At 43.3% G+C, this 19,295-nt stretch overlaps 1 protein-coding gene across 1 annotated transcript in view; it reads left to right on the plus strand.

Moving 5' to 3' along the window:
• Positions 1-19,295, plus strand: part of CORO7 (coronin 7) — a 101,672-nt gene that overhangs the window by 71,819 nt on the left and 10,558 nt on the right. Inside the window, exons 10-18 of the mRNA XM_069734460.1 lie at positions 12,311-12,365; positions 12,652-12,709; positions 12,872-13,017; positions 13,990-14,088; positions 14,358-14,468; positions 16,503-16,599; positions 16,967-17,142; positions 17,722-17,827; positions 18,076-18,162. Coding sequence (XP_069590561.1) covers positions 12,311-12,365; positions 12,652-12,709; positions 12,872-13,017; positions 13,990-14,088; positions 14,358-14,468; positions 16,503-16,599; positions 16,967-17,142; positions 17,722-17,827; positions 18,076-18,162 — 935 coding nt within the window. The remainder of the gene's footprint in view (positions 1-12,310; positions 12,366-12,651; positions 12,710-12,871; positions 13,018-13,989; positions 14,089-14,357; positions 14,469-16,502; positions 16,600-16,966; positions 17,143-17,721; positions 17,828-18,075; positions 18,163-19,295) is intronic.

The raw sequence follows: 19,295 nt of genomic DNA on the forward strand, positions 1-19,295 counted from the left end.
TCCAAAAACTATCAAACCAGGGGTGAACTTTTAACTAGCGCCATGCGAAACGTAATCCTGACAGATACTCTTACGGCGGCTTTTCCCAGTTATTTTCCAGCCACGAAGACCTAAAATATAATAGATACAGATCAACGGCCCCATAATTATTGGTTTTCTTTTCATCTGAGGTCATAGAGATTCGTCAAAATCCTACACAATTGTTAAAAAAAAAAAATTGCATTCTCACAGCTGAGGGTTTGCTACAATTGAATCCAGTTCAGACAAATCTTTGTGATCTCAATGTATCAACTAAACTCTTGTTCTCTGTTGATATTTTGCTACATTTGTATCGAATAGACTGGATACATTGTAACAAAGCTGTGATCAGAATGGATCAGAAAGGGGTTTGCAGCAGGGATGGCTGAAAATAATTGCATTACCCCCTTCCGGCGTCCAGTTGGGTTCTCTTTGGCAGCCGAATTTGGGTGTTCGCTTCTGTGCAGGCAGTCCTCTGCCCAATATCCTGGACCCCTGAATTACTAGGCGTCGTGACATTATGGGGTCCTAGTTAGCGGCAGGATACCGGACCGGGGATTGCTGGCGGAGGAGTGAACACTGCCCTGGTTCCGCCGCTGCGGGCGACCAAACCGGACACCAGACCTTGGTTCTTCGAAGAAGTGCAATACCCACTTTTCAGCCTTTAGTTATAGAGTTAACTATTCACTGACAGCTAGCACAGATTGTGTTATACTTCCACATTATTTTTCCCAAAGTTTATTAAAAAGGGTTGTTCACGACCTCTTTTTCAGGCGAATTCCACCTGAAAAAGCTCTGCGAAACCGCCACAAAAATGAACATCATACACATTACTGTTCACATGGTCAGTTTTTTTTGCTACTTCTTTTAACCACTTCAGGGTCCGCCAGAAACCGAAAAGCAGTTAAAAAGAAGAAATCTTCCTTTAAAAACTTCTGCTAAAACTCTTGGAAAACTTTTTCCTATTGTAAAACTTATTTGCTGCTGCCGATATGTTCTGTCTTTTGAGCTCTTTTTTTCCACATCAGGTTTCATGTGGGGGGGGGGGGGGGGAAATAAGTTGATGTAATTTCTTTGAAAACGGATCCTAATGGAATCTGCTCCAAACTGGCTATTGTCCAATCAAAAGGCTGCAAAAAAAAATATTTAAGGGGGACGAAAACGTTTCCAAAACGCTTTAAAAACCGCTTCAGGAAATGAAAAACTTCCCGAAAAAACTTCACCGCACTGGATGACTCGACTTTTGCTAATTTAAGCACAATTAGGGGCTATAGATATATATTTTTTTATCTGGACAACCCCTTTAAATATACGGTACCTGAAAATGAGCAATCCGTGTCATACATAGATCACCCTCGAAATGGACCAGACGAGTGCATTGGATTGCATTGTCTCGCGTCGGACAAGAAATGTCTGGGTATAACGGGTCACTTTCTCTTACGTTTTTACTTTCACAGCTGCTTATAATTGAAAAGAAATACCCCGGACCCGATCCGCTAAAGCGAAATTACAGATTTCCGCTCCGAGTTCCGTTAAATCAGTTTTTTTCAGTAGGTTTTGGCAGAAATCCACAGAATTTCATGGAATCTTGTTAATATATCACCTGAAGTATTGACGCGGCCTCATATTGCCGGCAGCCCTGGACAAATCTATAAAACTATCTGTTTTTCTACTTTAGTCTGAACGGTTGACCATACGCCACGGGATTTTCATTATTTTTTTTTCTACATTTTTTTTTTTTCGTTTTTTTTTTTTCATCTAAAGTAAAATGGGGCTGTAATATTGCACTCTGAAACATGGCCAAGTTGTCTCCTGACGACCCTCTGGACCATCAGAGGGTCCATATGTTTTTGAAAGATCACCTAAAAACATCCTCCTAAAGAAAAAAGATGGCCACGACATAAGCCAGCGTACTCGAGACTTTGAAACGATTGCCCAGGATTAGAAAAAAAATAAAAATCTGCTTCGCTTTCTTTGTAAAAAGCCCTGCTCTTGTCCATGGACTGTGCCTGTCTGACTTAAAGGGAGTCTGTCAGCAGGTTTTCGCTATGGAATCTGATGTAGGGCAAGAGACACTGACTCCAACGATGTGTCACTTACTGGGCTGCTTGGTGCAATTTTGAAAGAAAATCCCTGTTTTCTCTTCTGTAGATGTTGCAGCACTATGAATATGAGGTTGCCCAATCCTCTGTCCACAAGCTGCCAATCACAGTGGTGGAGGAGGGGTTACATTGATTAACTGCCATGCACGTGACACCTAGTCCTGCAGTGATAATCTCCTGCTGATAAAACACTGATTATATTGAAACTACAACACAAAGCCTAATAAGTGATGCATCGCTGGAATTGAGCTCCTGGCCCTACATTTTGCTGCCCTCAGATTCTTCCTTTCTATTGGTATGGAATGGACCTGCCCTATGACAACAGTCCTAAGTCCAACTCATAGCTGAGAAAATGCAGGGAGACACAGTTATGACTTTTCCCAGCCTTCTCTATGCCTCTGTGGTGGCATGGAGCGGGTCATCGAATTCACAGGGAGGCATCAGAATGGAGGGCATCGGGTGGTGTGACGTTACATGGGAAATATATAGTGACATTTAGATCTATAGGTGGAGGCTCACTTTACGTTTAAAAACGGACTAGTGGATTCCTATAAATCAGATTGCACCCCGACTAATGTTGGTCAATGATTGTGTTCATTTGTGATTTATTTATTTTTTTCTCAGCATGGATTGGACTGAGAAAAAAAATTGCAGTAAGTTGCGAGTGGTCGCGTACGCTGAACAAGGCTCGCCAGTGCAAAGTCAATGGGTGCGAGGAAAAAAAAATGCAACGGCACATGGACCATGCGTATGCCATGCAATTTTTTTTTTCTTAAAGCACCCATCTCATAGGAAACCTGACATTTCATAAGCCGAGTTCACTAAATTCACAGCGTGAACCATCTGAATAGAAGATATAATATATATATACAGCTGCGGGCTGATAATAATAGGCTAGGAAGGGGCCATGGATATTGGCCCCCTCCCAGACTAAGAACATCAACCCTCAGCCGCCCCAGAAATGGCGCATCCATTAGATGCATCAATTCTGGCGCTTAGCCTCCACACTTCCCACTTGCCCTGGTGTAGTGACAAGTGGGGTGATAGTATTGGGGTGGATGTCAGCTTTGTAATGTCCTCTCACATCAAGCCCAAGGGTTATTCCCTTAAAGGGTTATTTTCTTCTTCATAAATGGGTTATTTTTGAATAGTGCTTGTAATTATGGGCAATTTTTCTATTTACTACTTATTAAAATTTTCAGCCGCTCTTGAGATATTCACACTTTTTCAGCTTGTTGCCTTGGTGACCGACCACCGCTGCTAGGCAGCAGAACATGTGCAGTGCTTATAAGCGCTTTTCTGTTCCGTTTGTAAGCGCCGTTTTGAATCTTGCCAGGATCACTGGAGCGCGCTGTTACCTCCTAATCCCAGCCAGTTTCAGGGCAGTGCTCACAAGCCAGACAGCTGTAGTGGTCGGTCTCCTAGGCGACAAGCTGTATGCTAAAGAAATGTGTTAATATCTCAAGAACTGCTGCAAGCTTTATTAAGCAGTAAATTGCAAAAGTGCTTGTATTTACAAGCTCTATCTGCCAAAATATCAATCTATGAAGATGGGAGTAACTTTAAGGTTTTTCCTGACCTGATTTAGTATGTTAAAACTTTTCGCGGTTTGTCGCCTTTACACACCATGTATACAAACAACATAAGCTAAGCTGAAACGTGTGAGCTACATTTTTCATAAAGGAGCAGTTTCTTGTCGTATCGGGCAATGTTCTACATAATCCCATACCAGCATGTTATGGGTTAGTAGTAATCTCTACCCCTCCCTTCTCGCCAGATTATACTCCTGCCTTGATTGATGCAAAGTTCAGTGATTAGTACTCGCTGATTAGGTCACTGTCTCCACCTTTGACTACAGCAGCCTTGAAAATCTGCAGCCACTTAGTGCTACGTTTTTTCTTTTTCTTTTTTTTTTTCATTTAGCTGCTATAAAAATGATGTGCTATAAAGATCTCCTATGCAGCGTTGCTGTGTGTGATGACATCAGGAGTTCTGATTTTTTGATTACTTCATGTTGTATAGGATTTATATACAGTGTAATTTATATTTTTATACCAGCTTCTAATCACACAGACCCAGGGATTATGACCAATACTTGATTAAACACTCATAAAAACGGGTAAAGGCTTCATTCAGACGTGCGTTTTTCTCACTTTAGAGAAAAAGGGACGGATTAATTTGATCGGAGTGCTGATCGATCAGTATCTCGGATCAGCACTCGGATCAGCATCTCGGATCAGCACTCGGATCAGCACTTGGATCAGCATCTCGGATCAGCACTCGGATCAGCATCTCGGATCAGCACTCGGATCAGCACTCTGATCAGCATCTCGGATCAGCATCTCGGATCAGCATCTCGGATCAGCACTCGGATCAGCATCTCGGATCAGCACTCGGATCAGCACTCGGATCAGCATCTCGGATCAGCACTCTGATCAGCACTCTGATCAGCATCTCGGATCAGCATCTCGGATCAGCATCTCGGATCAGCATCTCGGATCAGCACTCTGATCAGCATCTCGGATCAGCACTCGGATCAGCACTCGGATCAGCACTCGGATCAGCACTCTGATCAGCATCTCGGATCAGCATCTCGGATCAGCACTCTGATCAGCATCTCGGATCAGCATCTCGGATCAGCACTCGGATCAGCATCTCGGATCAGCATCTCGGATCAGCACTCGGATCAGCATCTCGGATCAGCACTCGGATCAGCACTCTGATATTTCTGGTTTGTTTTTTTTTTGTTTTTTTTATGCGGACATTCTGTTCCGAATAAACACTGACATGTGAACAGCCCCATAGATTCTAACGATGCATATTCTAAAATCTGGATAGGAGACGAAAGTGAAAAACGGACGTCGGATTGAGGACTAAACCTACAGATCGGCGTGTGCAGTAATACCAAGAGAATGGACGCGATGCAATATGACAGTGATGAGACTTCCAGGACTGGTTGGTTGAGGAATCCTCCTTACCGGTATTAAGGACGGGGCGGAGGCCCACAACAAGCAAAGCTTTCCTGCAGCAGTTCCTCCGATACATCTCACAGATTTATGATGTTTAAGCCAATAAAAGTGGGTGAGCCGGAGAGGGAGAGGCCGCTCTGCTGTTTGCAGCCTGTAAATCTACGGAGTATCAGGATGCTGAGCTCATGACCTCCATGAGTGGACCTCTGAGGAACATCTCATTATGTGACTGGTGTCGTCTCTGGGTGTTAAGACTGTCATCGACATCAGCAACTTTATTTGCTTGGCACTAAAACTGCGGATATAAATAAAGGCTGGGGCATTGATCGGGCAATATTAAGTCTCCGACAAGTCGCACAAATAATTTTTGCAATTTGTTTGGGATTTTTCGAGCCGTAAGACCGAAATCCAGCAGGTCGCAATTGCGTTATGTCGTGTGCTCCAAGGCAATAGCATTGACCATTATGAGACCCGGGTGTCGTTTTGCATAGACTTCCATGAACTATGGCCGCGTCTACCCATAACACTTGTATGTTGGCGGCTGTCGCCGTCTAGCCCTCCAACCTCCGAGATATAGGTCAGGTCCCGAATGTCTGCCTCCTAATTGTCTTGTTCCACTTCAGCAGATATTAAATGAATTTCGTCAGGTGCATGCCGATTCCTGCCAAGTATCCAAGTGACATTTCTGGACCGGCAAGACCTGTTCTGTGTGCCGGGGACGGCAGGTGTAACACGTGTATGTCTGTGCGCTGACACATAGGACAGGTGTGTGTAGGTGCGGGGGGGGGGACCATTGCTCATCACAAAAGAAGCAGTGATTTATCTGACATTTATAGATAAAAGATCGGAACACTTCGGTCACGTCTTTGGAGCAAATACCAGGTTTCTTTAGACAAATGGACTTCTGCTGGGAAAGTCAAGAAAATAAGTTAATGAGTAAAAAAAGTTACTTGTGCCATTCGCACAAAGGCTTATTTCATGTGGTTAGCGGCAGGCTCAGGGTGTCAAATATCAGACGAAAAAAAGGCAACCAAGCTTTTGTCAAAAGGGAAAAAATTATATGTAGAATGAAAAATTGGGCTATAGGTCCACTATTCCATGAAAAATAATTTCTTAACACTTATTTTTATAGTGGTTGTAGTACAAATCTTCTACATAACGTAAAGTTAAAGAATAACATTTTGGCTTTTTGCAGCCACCACTAGAGGGAGCTTGTGAGCATACCGCATACAGTGCTGAAAAAAAGCCACATTATCATAGGGTTGGCATATAGATTGGTGGGGGGTCCCTTACAATTCTGCCCAATAACTCCGGGCCATGAATTGGGTCACAGGCAAAGGTTCAAATGGAATCTAAAGCTTAGAGAAAGCCTCCTGCACAGTGGCCTGATTTCTGATACACCCGGTCGTGATGGCGTCAGTGCACCGATCAATATCATATAGGACACAAGGCTGGGAGCTTCACAAAAGGCCTCCTCCTCTCCAGAGTGGTGGTCCCAACCATATTAGTGAAAGCCCCCTGCAAAATTAGGGCTATTAACAATTTTTTTTTTTTTAGATACAGTCCTATGCAATCAGGGATGAAAAAAAGGACTAAAAAGGAGAGCAAAGTTTGCCCATCTTCACCCAATCACTGCTGCGCCACTGTAATGGTCCCACGCAACCCCGTTTCTGGTTGGGAAACGCTGATACGAAATCTTTTAACTCCCTTAGTGGCAGGCGCCAGCCGTCACAATATTATTATTCCACAATTTTGGGTGGGTGTCAGCGGTGCTCAGGTTTATAAGCTTGGATCATTTTGGGGTAGTTTCCCCTCAAATTAGATTTTTACTATAATTTACTTTTGTTTTATGGTGTAAATGATAGAAAATCCCAAATTCTCTGTTCCGTCGAGCATGCATCGATGCTACATTAGCTTCCATGACATGTAAAAGATAGGGGGAAAAAAAGTGTAAAAGACCTTATGTTCTAAATGCATTCTCTACCCTAAGATGGGGCTTATGGGGTTCCTAGAGAGGGGCCCCATGAGTTTTGTTATGGGGCCCTGACTGTGTAACCCTCCGAGCTTTCCATGTTGCTGTAAGTCAGACTATTCTTCCCTACAAAGACAAAACAGCCGTGTCACATGAAGTCATCTGTACCGAGAAGCTAGACTAAACTGACATTTACACAGGAGATAATGTCACTTTTCTGACCTTTGTGCACAATCGGGGAGTAATATCATTATATATACAGTCTGATGGGTCAGATCCTATTACTGGAGTCCATATTAGTAACGGATTTTCCAAAATCTCATCTATGCTGCTGAAAAAATCTGCAACGTAAATTGACTTGGTACAGATGGGGTTAAAACTGCAGTAAATCTGCAGCGAAATGCACACCATTTTTTGCAGATTTTTTTTAGCCAGGAGACTTTCTGCTGCGGAAATCGTGAAGTCTGGAGAAGGGATCGGTTACTGCCGATTCCTCTTATCTCCCGAAAAAACAAAGGGATTAGGCATGTTGAAATCCAACAGCCCGATCATTCTGATGCCCCCATACGTATTTTGGCAGTTGACAGTACGCTGAGTATGGCCACTTTTAGGATATGTACACGTTGAGGTTTTTTTTTTTTAGGAGGTTTTGGAGCAGAAACTGAGCGGAATCTCTCTAACCGCTGCGGTTTTTCCTGCGGATTTATTGCGGTTTGTACTGCGGATTCCACTGCGGTTTTACACCTGCAGGTGTAAAACCGCAGCGGAATCCGCACAAAGAATTGACGTGCTGCGGAAAATAAACCGCTGCGTTTCCGCGCGTTTTTTTTCCCCAGCATGTGCACTGCGGATTTCGTTTCCCATAGGTTAACATGGTACTGTAAACTCATGGGAAACCGCTGCGGATCCGCAGCGTGTGCACATACCCTAAATCCTCCCAAAACTACACAAAAACTTGAAATCTTCACTCAATTGCTACATATGTGCAGACAGCATCTGGAATTTTATTCACAAAACCTGGCATCTTTTCCTGAAGTGACTCTGCAGTTTTTTTTAACCCTCGTTTTTTCGTTTAGCTCTTTCCAATAACAAGCTGAGTTTTTGGAGCAGAAACTCCACGTTTTTTGAGTAGTTTTGCATTTTGAGGAAGATTTGGAGAGTTTCCATCCAGTCTTTGCTCCTAGAACTCCTAAAAAAACCCTGGTGTGGACATACCCTAAGTTTATGTGAACACTGAATCCTTTGGAGCGGAAATTGAGCAGAAACTCAAAGCTTTTTGTGGCGTTTCACATTTTGAGGAGGATTTGAAGAGTTTCCGCTCAGTTTCTGCTACAACAATTGTGTATGCACAAACCCTCAGGGTGTGTTCATGTAGAGTTTTCCTAGTTTAGTTTTTGCAGTGGAAACGTCAAGTTTTTGAGGAGGATTTTGGAGAGTTTCCACTCCAAAAACCCAACAACAACAAAAAAAAGCTCCGTGTGAATCCATCCTAAATGGTAATGATTCTAGGAAAGCTGGATGGTATCCATTGTGTCACAGGGTTTTTATTTTGCTTTTCCAAATGATTGTCGGACCATCTTGCACGCTCGGTGGGAAACGCTCTTTAACCCTTTGTTATCTAGTTCTGCATCTGAAATCACATGCAATACATCTCAATATCCCGCCATGTTAATATCACATCGTTAGGCGTTTGGATTATAGGGAAATAACTATATTTTTATGTCTGGGATTTCAAGGGAAAAAGGGGAAACTGAGACATATGGGAGCCTTATGCTTGCCGCCATAAAGTTATATGTTGTTATAGATGTTTGCTGACGACCAGGTCTGGAATTTATACAGAGAGACAAGTGAGTCGCCACTTGTGTGACGTGTCTGGGGTTTTGGACTCCCAGCAGAGGACAAATATACAAAACTAAGGTGTACATATAGGCCCTGGTTTACGAAAACAACGGCAGGCAGAAATTGGGGTTAGTTTCATGTAGCAACCAATCAGATTGCTTCTATCATTTTCAAATATACTATGAAAAAATGTAAGCTAGAGTCTGATTGGTTGCTATGGTTGATTGCTTCATGCTCTGGTTGCAGTGGAGAAATGGAATATAATATTTTTCATAATATTTTATAGCGCAGAGAACGTTCTGTGGGACAACCCTTGCATAAAAAAACTGAGAGGAGACATCAATTTTTTTTTCTTTAATTTATGTCATTCTCCTCTTCTCACAGTTTGTTTTCATCCCTCTCACGTGGCTCGTCCTGTGTTATTCCCTCAGACATCCATGTTGTCGTTTCTTTTTCCCTCCCCTCTCTCACGGCCCCCACTATAAATGAGATATTTCCAGAGATAAATCTCTCCCCGAATGTTTGACAAGAGAGAAAGCGAGATGTGTGAGAGAATTCCTTCTGGGACCGAAAAAAAGGGGGTCTCTGGAAAAAAAACATAAATAAATAAAAAAAAATGGCCGTCCTCCTCAGTATACCTTCCCATTCACAAACAGTAGACGGATTAGCCCGCGGTTTGTACGCGCACGTTCACAGCGACGAAAATGTAAACATAGGCCGCACTTTCCAGCCTCTAGGCCTCAGAATACTGCGAACCACATCTCCATGGCGACCCGTAGCGAGACCCCTAGTTCTTCTTCTGTGGGACCGGGCTGTTTGTTTAATTTACATGGTGTTTGTTTATCCGCATTTCGGGTTTTATAGGGATAAATGGCGTAACGTCAGCGCTGGAGAATTTCGTTCAGAATTTTTTATTTTTTTTTGCTCATTTTTTATTGCTCATCTCTCTGAGGGAAAAGTCGTTTAAAGTGTTAAGGGATTTCCTGATGGGGAGGATTTTTAATCACTTCAGTCGCTGGCGAGTCTACGTAACGTGGGTGAGCGGTAGGACTCACTTCCCACGGGCCTGGATTTTTATTTTATTTTTTTCGTAGGGGAAGATTTCCCAGCCCTGGGGGGCGCAGAAGAAAGGAGAAGAGGGAGGTGATGAGAGCAGAGGTAGAGGATGGGGATCTGGGAGAGAGGTCTGTACGGGGTGACGTTAGGATGGAGAGGACACCCGGCAGGAAATGGCCGGGAAAGGCTGCCATCGTCACTTCTATAGGGGGAAAACATAGGATCCCCCCTAGCGACTCTACTATCTGTGAGACCCCACCAGAGCGCCCTGTCCCTGCATCCCCTCTGGACTCGCTGACCTCACTTCATGGCGGATTCCCACTAAAACTGAGGCCTTTATACTCTGTGATATGACCTAAAACTGCACTCCTCACCCCTAGCATGGCCTAATAGGTGACAACGAAATTGGTGAAATCTGTAAAATTCCATTTCGGGTCTTTCTCTAGGATATTTTGCCTTTTTTTTGTGGGGACGCTCCTTTTAATGCATTATTCTTGTGTCGTAACGGATGCAGCAATTTCCATATTATGTAATAAAACTTTTTTTTTTTTATAATCATTTTGATCTCTTCTCAAAAACGCCATTACTTCTGTGTGCCAAGATTCCGGCAATGCCTAGTAGGAGTATATAGATGGCAGAGCAGAGAGCCTTTATAAGGCCCCCAAGTGCCACATCGGCACCCCGCTTCAGGGGGGCAATCATTGGGGTGGTCCTTCCCACTGTAAACCACTTAGGTGCCTCTGTCTGTATTGGCTGCAGCAACTTAGGGGTTAAACAGTATCCATTGCCCCTCTGATTCTGGCCTTTTTAGAACAGGAGCCTTCTTCACCCCTCACAAGACACACCAGATAGTTCGCATATTTTGATGCTACGTGAAAAAGAGAAAAATACTTTTTAAAAGTTTTTTTTTTTTTTTTTTTTGTGGGTTAGCAGATATTTTTTCCTGATTTTTTTTTTTTTTTTTTTTTTTCCATTTGTGACTTTTTAATAAGTTGCCACAGATATTCTCTAGGTACATTGAATTTATCTGCCCCTGAAACTTTGGTGCAATTTTTCTGACATTTTAGCAGAATATTTACCGTAACCTGTTTTGCAAGTTTTTTCAAAGCAAAAAAAAAGTCAAAGACCGAAATAAAAAGCATTTTTGATTTTGTGCACATGCAAAAAAAAAAGTCAGCGAATTCCACAAGACAAATACAAAAAAGAGACTTAAAAAAAATCACAAATAATAAACCGGGAACCTTTTTTTCTCCGTACCTTTTTGTGTGGACAATATAAGGCTGCGTTAAAGGCTCATGCAGACGATCATAGTTTCGGTCTGAGTGCGATTTGTCAAAACGTCGGATCGCACTAGGACCTATGAGGTTGTGCACATGTTCGATTTTGGCCTCGTATTGAGTGGTTCTAGGAAAAAATGAATGGCGTGCGAGATTTGCCTTTGATAATCGGTTGGCACTCACTCATTCATGTCTATGGGTCCGTGGAAAACATCAGACTGCACTCTGATGACGTTTGAGTGCAGTCCAATTTTAAAACTGCTAGAGAAACTTTTTTTTTTTTTTTTTGTTCTGTCCACCTTCGAGAAAATCTATCTGTTCACACTTTGATCAACATCTGATGTGGAAAGTACGGGGATGCAAAATTGAAAAAGTTGAAAGAATTACTTTCTGCGAAGATGACTTGCACAAAACACTTGCAACTTTTTTACGCCTGATGTATCAGAATTGATCCATTTTCCTCCATAGTGTAGGAAAAAAGTTGACCAATCAAATTCCAGTTCCCCAATACAAAATTTTCAGATTACTTAATGAAAACTGAGATCTGATTGGTCGGCAAGGGGAGTTGCACGGTCTCTTTTTTTTTTTTTCTGGAATAGACCCCAGCTAGTTGCCTTTTACTGCCAAAAGTTAAAGATAATGAGCTGACAGAGGAAGCAGTGCTGTAACCGCTGGCTACTTTTGTCAGATTTTGTAGTAATACTGATAACATTTGTGAGGCCTGTTTTCTATCCAATGAAAATTAAATTTGGGAGATGTTCATCCGCGGCGGCAGAGATTTTCCTGAACCCTTTGCAGGATGCTATGTGTAGGGAGTGTGTTACTCCCTCATCCGAAATTATCTGTATCCACGAGCCAAAATGACACCCAGAACCATATAAACCATATATAATGATTATGGCCTACAATGCGAGGATGGTGTATCTCCTCTGCCCCCTGGTGTTTAGTTCATGCCAGTGCAAGGCTGGATTGGGGGACGATCATCTGTTCTTCCTATCCTGAGGGGGTCTACACATGCAGGACTCAGGTCTGGGGGGCATCACTGCAGGTGTAACCAGATTTCTTTTCTTCCTACAGGCTCCTTATCCCTCTCTATGATGAAGACACCGGCCTCCTTATTCTGGCCGCACAGGTAAAATTGTCTCCCTCACCCACCACGGCCATTAAACAAACTTGTCCTAATGTTATGATATATTGATCAGGTGGATCATAGAATGTCATACTGATCAGATCATCTGTGATCGGCGAGGGAACCTGACTGTAAAGTGTTCAGTTTCCCTGCAGCGCCACCACAGGGGGGGAGGAGAATTACATAATTCACATTAAATCAAAGGGTTGAGAAAATGTCTGTTGTATAATTATCTGTATATATTCTTTTCAACCGCAAGTTACATCAGTCTGTCCATTACCATTTGCAGGGTGAAGGCACGGTGTACTGCATGGAGGTTGGCACAGAACCCCACTCCCTTGCACAACGTAAGGAAACTTTATTTTTCTATTCTAAATATAGATTATATAATATTGTATAATATAAATATATATTTATAAATAAATATATGTAATATTATAACTATAGATATATTTAATTTTACAATTTTAGCTCACTGCTGCACTATGTCACCTCTCTGTATCTCGCAGTGTCGCAGTGTGTCACGGAGCAGCAGTCCCGCGGCCTGGCTCTGGCCCCCAAGCTGTGCCTTGATGTCATGGGCTCTGAAGTCCTACGTCTCCTCCAGCTGACTGACAGATTCATCATCCCCATCAGTTATACAGTTCCACGCAAGGTACCGTAGCTGATCTGTTCCATCAGCCTCTATCGATCCACAGGCGGATTGCGGAATCCATTCCCTTCGTAAAGTTTCCGACTTCTGGTCATCACTTCTTCACGAAGGCCCCCATACACATTAGACTAAAGTAAAGTCGGCCCAACCTGGATCATCCGTTTTCTTTGTAAGGCTTTATACGGATGCGCATCGTATATTGTATAATACGCCATCGCTGTGTGATTGAGAATGCGGCAGAAATCTCACACTTTGGTTACATTGATTTCTATTGTAACGTCGCCCCGGCAAATCAAATATGGATGTACCGATAATTATCTAGTTTAAAGGAATTGTCCACTATTTTAAAGGGAACAAAATGAGTGTTAAAACCACGCACAAGCGCTCGGAGCACCCTTGCAAGGGCCGACCAGTTCAGTGCACCTTCCCATCTGCTTGTTTTTCATCTGTCTCCGTCCTCCTCTAGCTTGATTGACAGCACTGGCTTTACAGGAGCAAAAGAAAGGTGGAGGTAGATGGAAAACAAGTAGGTGGGAAGGGTCCACCACTGCGCCAAGGGTGCACCGAGCGCCTGTTTGAACAGTCATCCTATAACCTGCGGGAATGCAGTACAAAGCATGGAGTAACAATGCAGATCACCCTGGACCTATTAATAATCTCTCCTTTTAAAGGGGTTGTCTGAGATTACAAAACTAATATCTGACTTCTTCCAGAAACAACGCCACCCTTCTCTGATGTGTCTGAAATTTCATCTCAAACCCAGTAAAGTGCATGATGCAATACCAGACACAACGCATCGAGAAAAAGTGCCAGCGCCGTTTCTGTAACAAGGCAGCCATGTTTTTCTAATCTAATACTTATTCACTAAGGGGTCCAGCAGACTATCAGCTGAAGACATCCATCAGGCAAGACCTAAGTTCCATACCTCTTACTCTCTATTTTATCCTTACGGGTTCGGATTTTGTCTCCCACCAGCAAACAGGAGCCGAGTTTCCAAGTGACCTTTTTCCCGATACAGCGGGACGCACAGCGGCGCTCTCATCCCAGAGCTGGTGGGCTGGAGAGAACAAACAGGTATATGGCGGCTGTGCTTTACTACAATAATGCGGACAGTCATGATTTATCGTAACTGCCGAACACTCTTTCGGCTGCTGCCACTTACTGCATACCCTATTGCCAGTGTTGACTGCCATGTCTGCATGATGACTGGAGTAATATTGCAAAATGCTAAATTCCTGACTACAGTGTCTACTGCACAGATGATGTTAACAGAGCTAATCGTTAGAGCCCAGATCTTTACGTTTCTGTATTTATAACTATATGTATGTAATGATTACTCTCAGGTAGGAAAGGTCTCATTAAATCCAACGAGAAGATCCCCTCCTACTTGTCTCCTCAGCAAAGAGAAAGTGACCAACCGCCCAGAACCGAGCATTGCATCTCCTGAGCCAAGTGTGAGTATCCATCCATCCATCCATCATGTCTATGTATCCATCCATCCATCCTCACTATCCATCCATCCATCATGTCTATGTATCCATCCATCCATCATCTCTATCTATGTATCCATCCATCCATCATCTCTATCTATGTATCCATCCATCCATCATCTCTATCTATGTATCCATCCATCCATCATCTCTATCTATGTATCCATCCATCCATCATCTCTATCTATGTATCCATCCATCCATCATCTCTATCTATGTATCCATCCATCCATCATCTCTATCTATGTATCCATCCATCCATCATCTCTATCTATGTATCCATCCATCCATCATCTCTATCTATGTATCCATCCATCCATCATCTCTATCTATGTATCCATCCATCCATCATCTCTATCTATGTATCCATCCATCATCTCTATCTATGTATCCATCCATCCATCATCTCTATCTATGTATCCATCCATCCATCATCTCTATCTATGTATCCATCCATCCATCATCTCTATCTATGTATCCATCCATCCATCATCTCTATCTATGTATCCATCCATCCATCATCTCTATCTATGTATCCATTCATCCATCATCTCTATCTATGTATCCATCCATCCATCATCTCTATCTATCCATCTCTCCATCCATCATCTCTGTCTATCCATCCATCCATCCATCATCTCCATCCATCATCTCTATCTATGTATCCACCCACCCATCCATCCATCATCTCTATCCATGTATCCATCCATAAAATATATCTATTGATCTTATCTATCCCGTGTCCATCTTGCACTATCTCTGACCATTCAGTACATTTGCCCGGACATCTACTCCTGAGAAGATTGCCAGCTGTCTGGATTGCTTTCCCACTTGCGAATAATCTTTCTAAATGTATAATGGACCCCAAATTGATTGGAAATGGCCCTATAACACTTCCAAGATCGTCAGGCCGAAATAATTACCTAAGATCATTGCCAGTATCTTTCCCCCGTGGCATTTTGTTATCACGTGACAAATTCTCCAGACCAGCACAGTGCCAAAACTTCTGCTTTTATGTTGTTGGTCACACTTGCTGATGAATATTTAATCATGGGTATTTGATTGGCAGTATCCGGCTACTACTTAGCCTTTCTTTCATTTCTTTGAAAGCTGAAAGGGTGTACTTACTTTTTCAAACACTGTTTTGATACTTTAGCCCAGTTTTTGATAAATAAATAAAGATGTTGTGTAATCTGTCGCCTCCGTCTACTGTGTTATTAAGTAGCTTTATGTATTCACGGTATACTGATGTATATGGCCCGATGAAGACCATCAGGACAATATTTGCGCCTGCATTGAGTTACCTATAAATACACTTGCCGTGTACGCCTGGAGCCTTTCACGTGATGGGAACAAGACTTTTTTGAGACCTAATATAAAAATATTTAGTGTTGTCCAGGGGTGGGGTCCAAATCTGCAGTCACTCTATGTAACTGCAAACTATGGAATCCTCCCACTGTGCACTGTCAGGAGTCTCCAAAATGCCGAAACCGGGAGCAGACGGGTGTGTGAGTGCAAGTATATGATTTGCATGCATGCGGTCACATTCTGACTAGACGTGAGTGGTCTCACTGAATACAAGTGAATTGAGAGATGCCGGACACGTCTAGTCAGAATGTGACCGGAAGTATGCAAAACGTGCAGTTACATGACTGTCCGCTCCCGTCACAGGAGAATCCTGACAGGACGGTCATGTAACCGCACGTATATGTTTTGCGTACTTCCGGTCACATTCTTACTAGACGTGTTCAGCCTCTCTCAATTCATTTGTATTCAGCGAGGCCACTCACGTCTAGTTGGCACGTGACTCCCTTGCATGCAAATCACATACTTGTGCTCACATTCCCGGCTTCAACACTTTCGAGAATCCTGACAGTGTGCATTGTGCACGCTGTAAGGATTCACAAGTCTGTACTCGCACAGAGTGACTGAAACTTCAAGTTTTACGCTTGGACAATCCCTTTAACTCATTGCATGGTGCAACGTTGTTTTTCCTAGGATGGAAGTGTCCTGACTTCTCCGTCCAGCTCCGTCACCTCCCCCTCTAGCGGGATCGTGTCCAGCGCCAGCCAGCGCTCCTTGCAGAGCATTCTGGGTAAGTGTTGCTCACTCACCTCTGGGGCCGCTAACAAGACAGACCGTAGAGAATTAACTACTTACTCGGTGCCGTGCAGATATTTTTGGGATTCTCTGTCGTCCAGGCCTCCAGAGGACAGCACGGCCCTTAGTTTGGGCAGCAGGAATCTAGTGACTGGTTCCCTTTAAGGTGATCTAACAATCGTCACACGGTTTCATTATTTTTCCAAAGACTGCACCACCCAGGCTCATGTGTGAAGCCGAGGGGATTTATTTAATAAGGGCATTTTGCTCAGAGAAAGGAGATCATCAGCTGCCGTACAGCACTGCCGCTGCTTATTAGTCGAAACCAGCAATTTTACTGACTCGCGGTCTGATCCTCCTAGGTCCCAGCTCACGACTCCGTCATACCCAGGGTGTTGTGCTCCACCGGGACCATCACATTACCAACCTGAAAGGTGTGAGCCAGAGTACGCCAGGAGAGAGCGATGGCTTCTGCGTGAATCACCAGCGACTGGCAGTCCCACTGGCCGTTGCTGGGGGTCAGGTGGCTGTACTGGAGGTAAATTAATGACTTTAAAATAGAAATACCTCTTATCTAGATCTCTCACTATTATTGTGCCATCATTTAATCACTCGTGACCAGGTCTTTATCGTGCTCAGAGCTCCGTTTTTTTTTTCTAATCCAGAGCTCTGAAGTTAAAATTTTCTTTACATGCAGCCACCACTAGAGGGAGCTCTCTGCAGACAGATTTATTATGGAGTTGAGTGTAATAACTGTATGCAATGAGCTCAGAAGCTCCCCCTAGTGGTGAATGCCAGCAGACAGAATTTTATCATTTTACTGTATGTTTATGCAGGGGATTAGAAGCTCAAACTGAGCACCAACCGCTGTAAAATTACAGAAAAAAAATGATAAGCACAGAAAGTTGAGGCCTATTTAGTTCAATAGAGGAAATGGTGTTTCTGGTGGTCCTGCGCCCCATACTAAGCATCTACAAGGCTAAAATCCTTCTGTTATGCAAAAGTAACCCTAGTTTGGAAGCACCGTCAGCTCCATAGTGAGGACTGAGGATCATAGACTGACAGGTGCAATCATCTGATTATGTGTAATTCTACAGATATTCTATGTCTCTTGCAGCTGTCTCGGGCGGGACGTCTCCCTGACACTTTGCCCACTGTCCAGAACTCTGTTCCTGTCACCGATCTCACTTGGGATCCATTCAACCCTCATCGGCTGGTCACCGGTAGGACAATACTATATCCTATGGTCTGGTTTGAACTGTGATTTTCAATATTATTCATTTTATATTTGATTTCCCCCCAAATCATGAAATTATAGAGAACTGCAAACTCCATATTGCCAAAATATGGGACTATAATAAGTAATTTGGGGGTTATTAAAAAAAAAAAAAGTAATACCGTAATTTAGTGATTGAAAATATAATCGTAACATTCCATTAGACTCGTGTTCTTTCATATCTTTACATTTCAGGTGGAGAGGATGGACGGATACGGGTGTGGGAGATTCCACCGGATGGGCTCAAAGAGGTCCTGACTGAACCTCAGAATACACTTGCTGGTAAGACGTTGCATATAGTGAGGAGATCCAGTCGTACAGGCAATGCTTCTTGGAGGAAAAAGTATTTAAATGCGCTTTCCATCAGAAGGAAAAGGGACGCTTTAGTGCTACCCATATGATCTTGAAGAAAATTTTGTATGGGCATAACGGAGATAGTTAACTAAAGTGAGGCGATAAGGCCAGTCTAAAGAAGTGCGTTTTTAGGCCAAGCTTAAAACACTGGGTATTTGGAATTAATCTAATTGTCCTGGGTAGTGCATTCCAGAGAAGTGGCGCAGCTTGGGAGAAGTCTTAGAGATGGGAGTGGGAGGTTCGGATTTTTGAGGATGTTAACCTCAGGTCATTAGCAGAACGGAGGGCACCAGTAGGGTGGTAGATTGAGACAAGGGAGGAGATGTATTGCGGTGCTGAATCGTGGAGCACTTTGCGGGTGAGAGTAATTAGTTTATAATAGAGTCTGTAGTGGATGGGTAACCAGTGCAATGACTGGCACAGGGTAGAGGCATCGGTGTAGCGGCTGGAAAGGAATATTATCCTGGCAGCTGCATTCTGGGCGGATTGGAGAGGGGAGAGATTAGTACAGAGTTGCAATAGTCCAGACGAGAATGAATAAGAGCAGCTGTAAGAGTTTTTGCAGAGTCAAAAGTAAGAAAAGTTCAAATTCTAGTGATGTTTTTGAGGTGTAGGTGACATACGCGATCAAGTGAACGGATGTGGGGAGTGAATGAAAAATCTGATCAAATATGACCCCAAGACAGCAGGCGGGCATGTTGCTGGGGAGTAATGATAGAACCACACATGGAATTTGCAATATCGGGCATAGGTGGGTCAGTGGAGAGAGGAAACATGAGGAGTTCAGGTTTTGACAGGTTAAGGTTTAAATCTTCAACCAGATTGGATTTTCACCACAGACGATCGGCGCACCTGGAGCACCGCTGGAGATAATGTGCTTGCGGCGTGTGCCAGGGTTGTCGCCGTCTGTGCCGAGTTGTTGTGTAGGAGAGGCAGCTTCATCTAGGACACATTTCAATGTCTCATTATAATGTTTCAGAGCAGAATTGGGACATGAGAGGGAGGAGATTGAGGCTAATGATTGCAAATTCTTCATAGGTTTCTGGGTATTAACGGCACAT

This window comes from Ranitomeya imitator, chromosome 7 (genome assembly GCF_032444005.1).
Source record: "Ranitomeya imitator isolate aRanImi1 chromosome 7, aRanImi1.pri, whole genome shotgun sequence".
Classification (NCBI taxonomy): domain Eukaryota; kingdom Metazoa; phylum Chordata; class Amphibia; order Anura; family Dendrobatidae; genus Ranitomeya; species Ranitomeya imitator.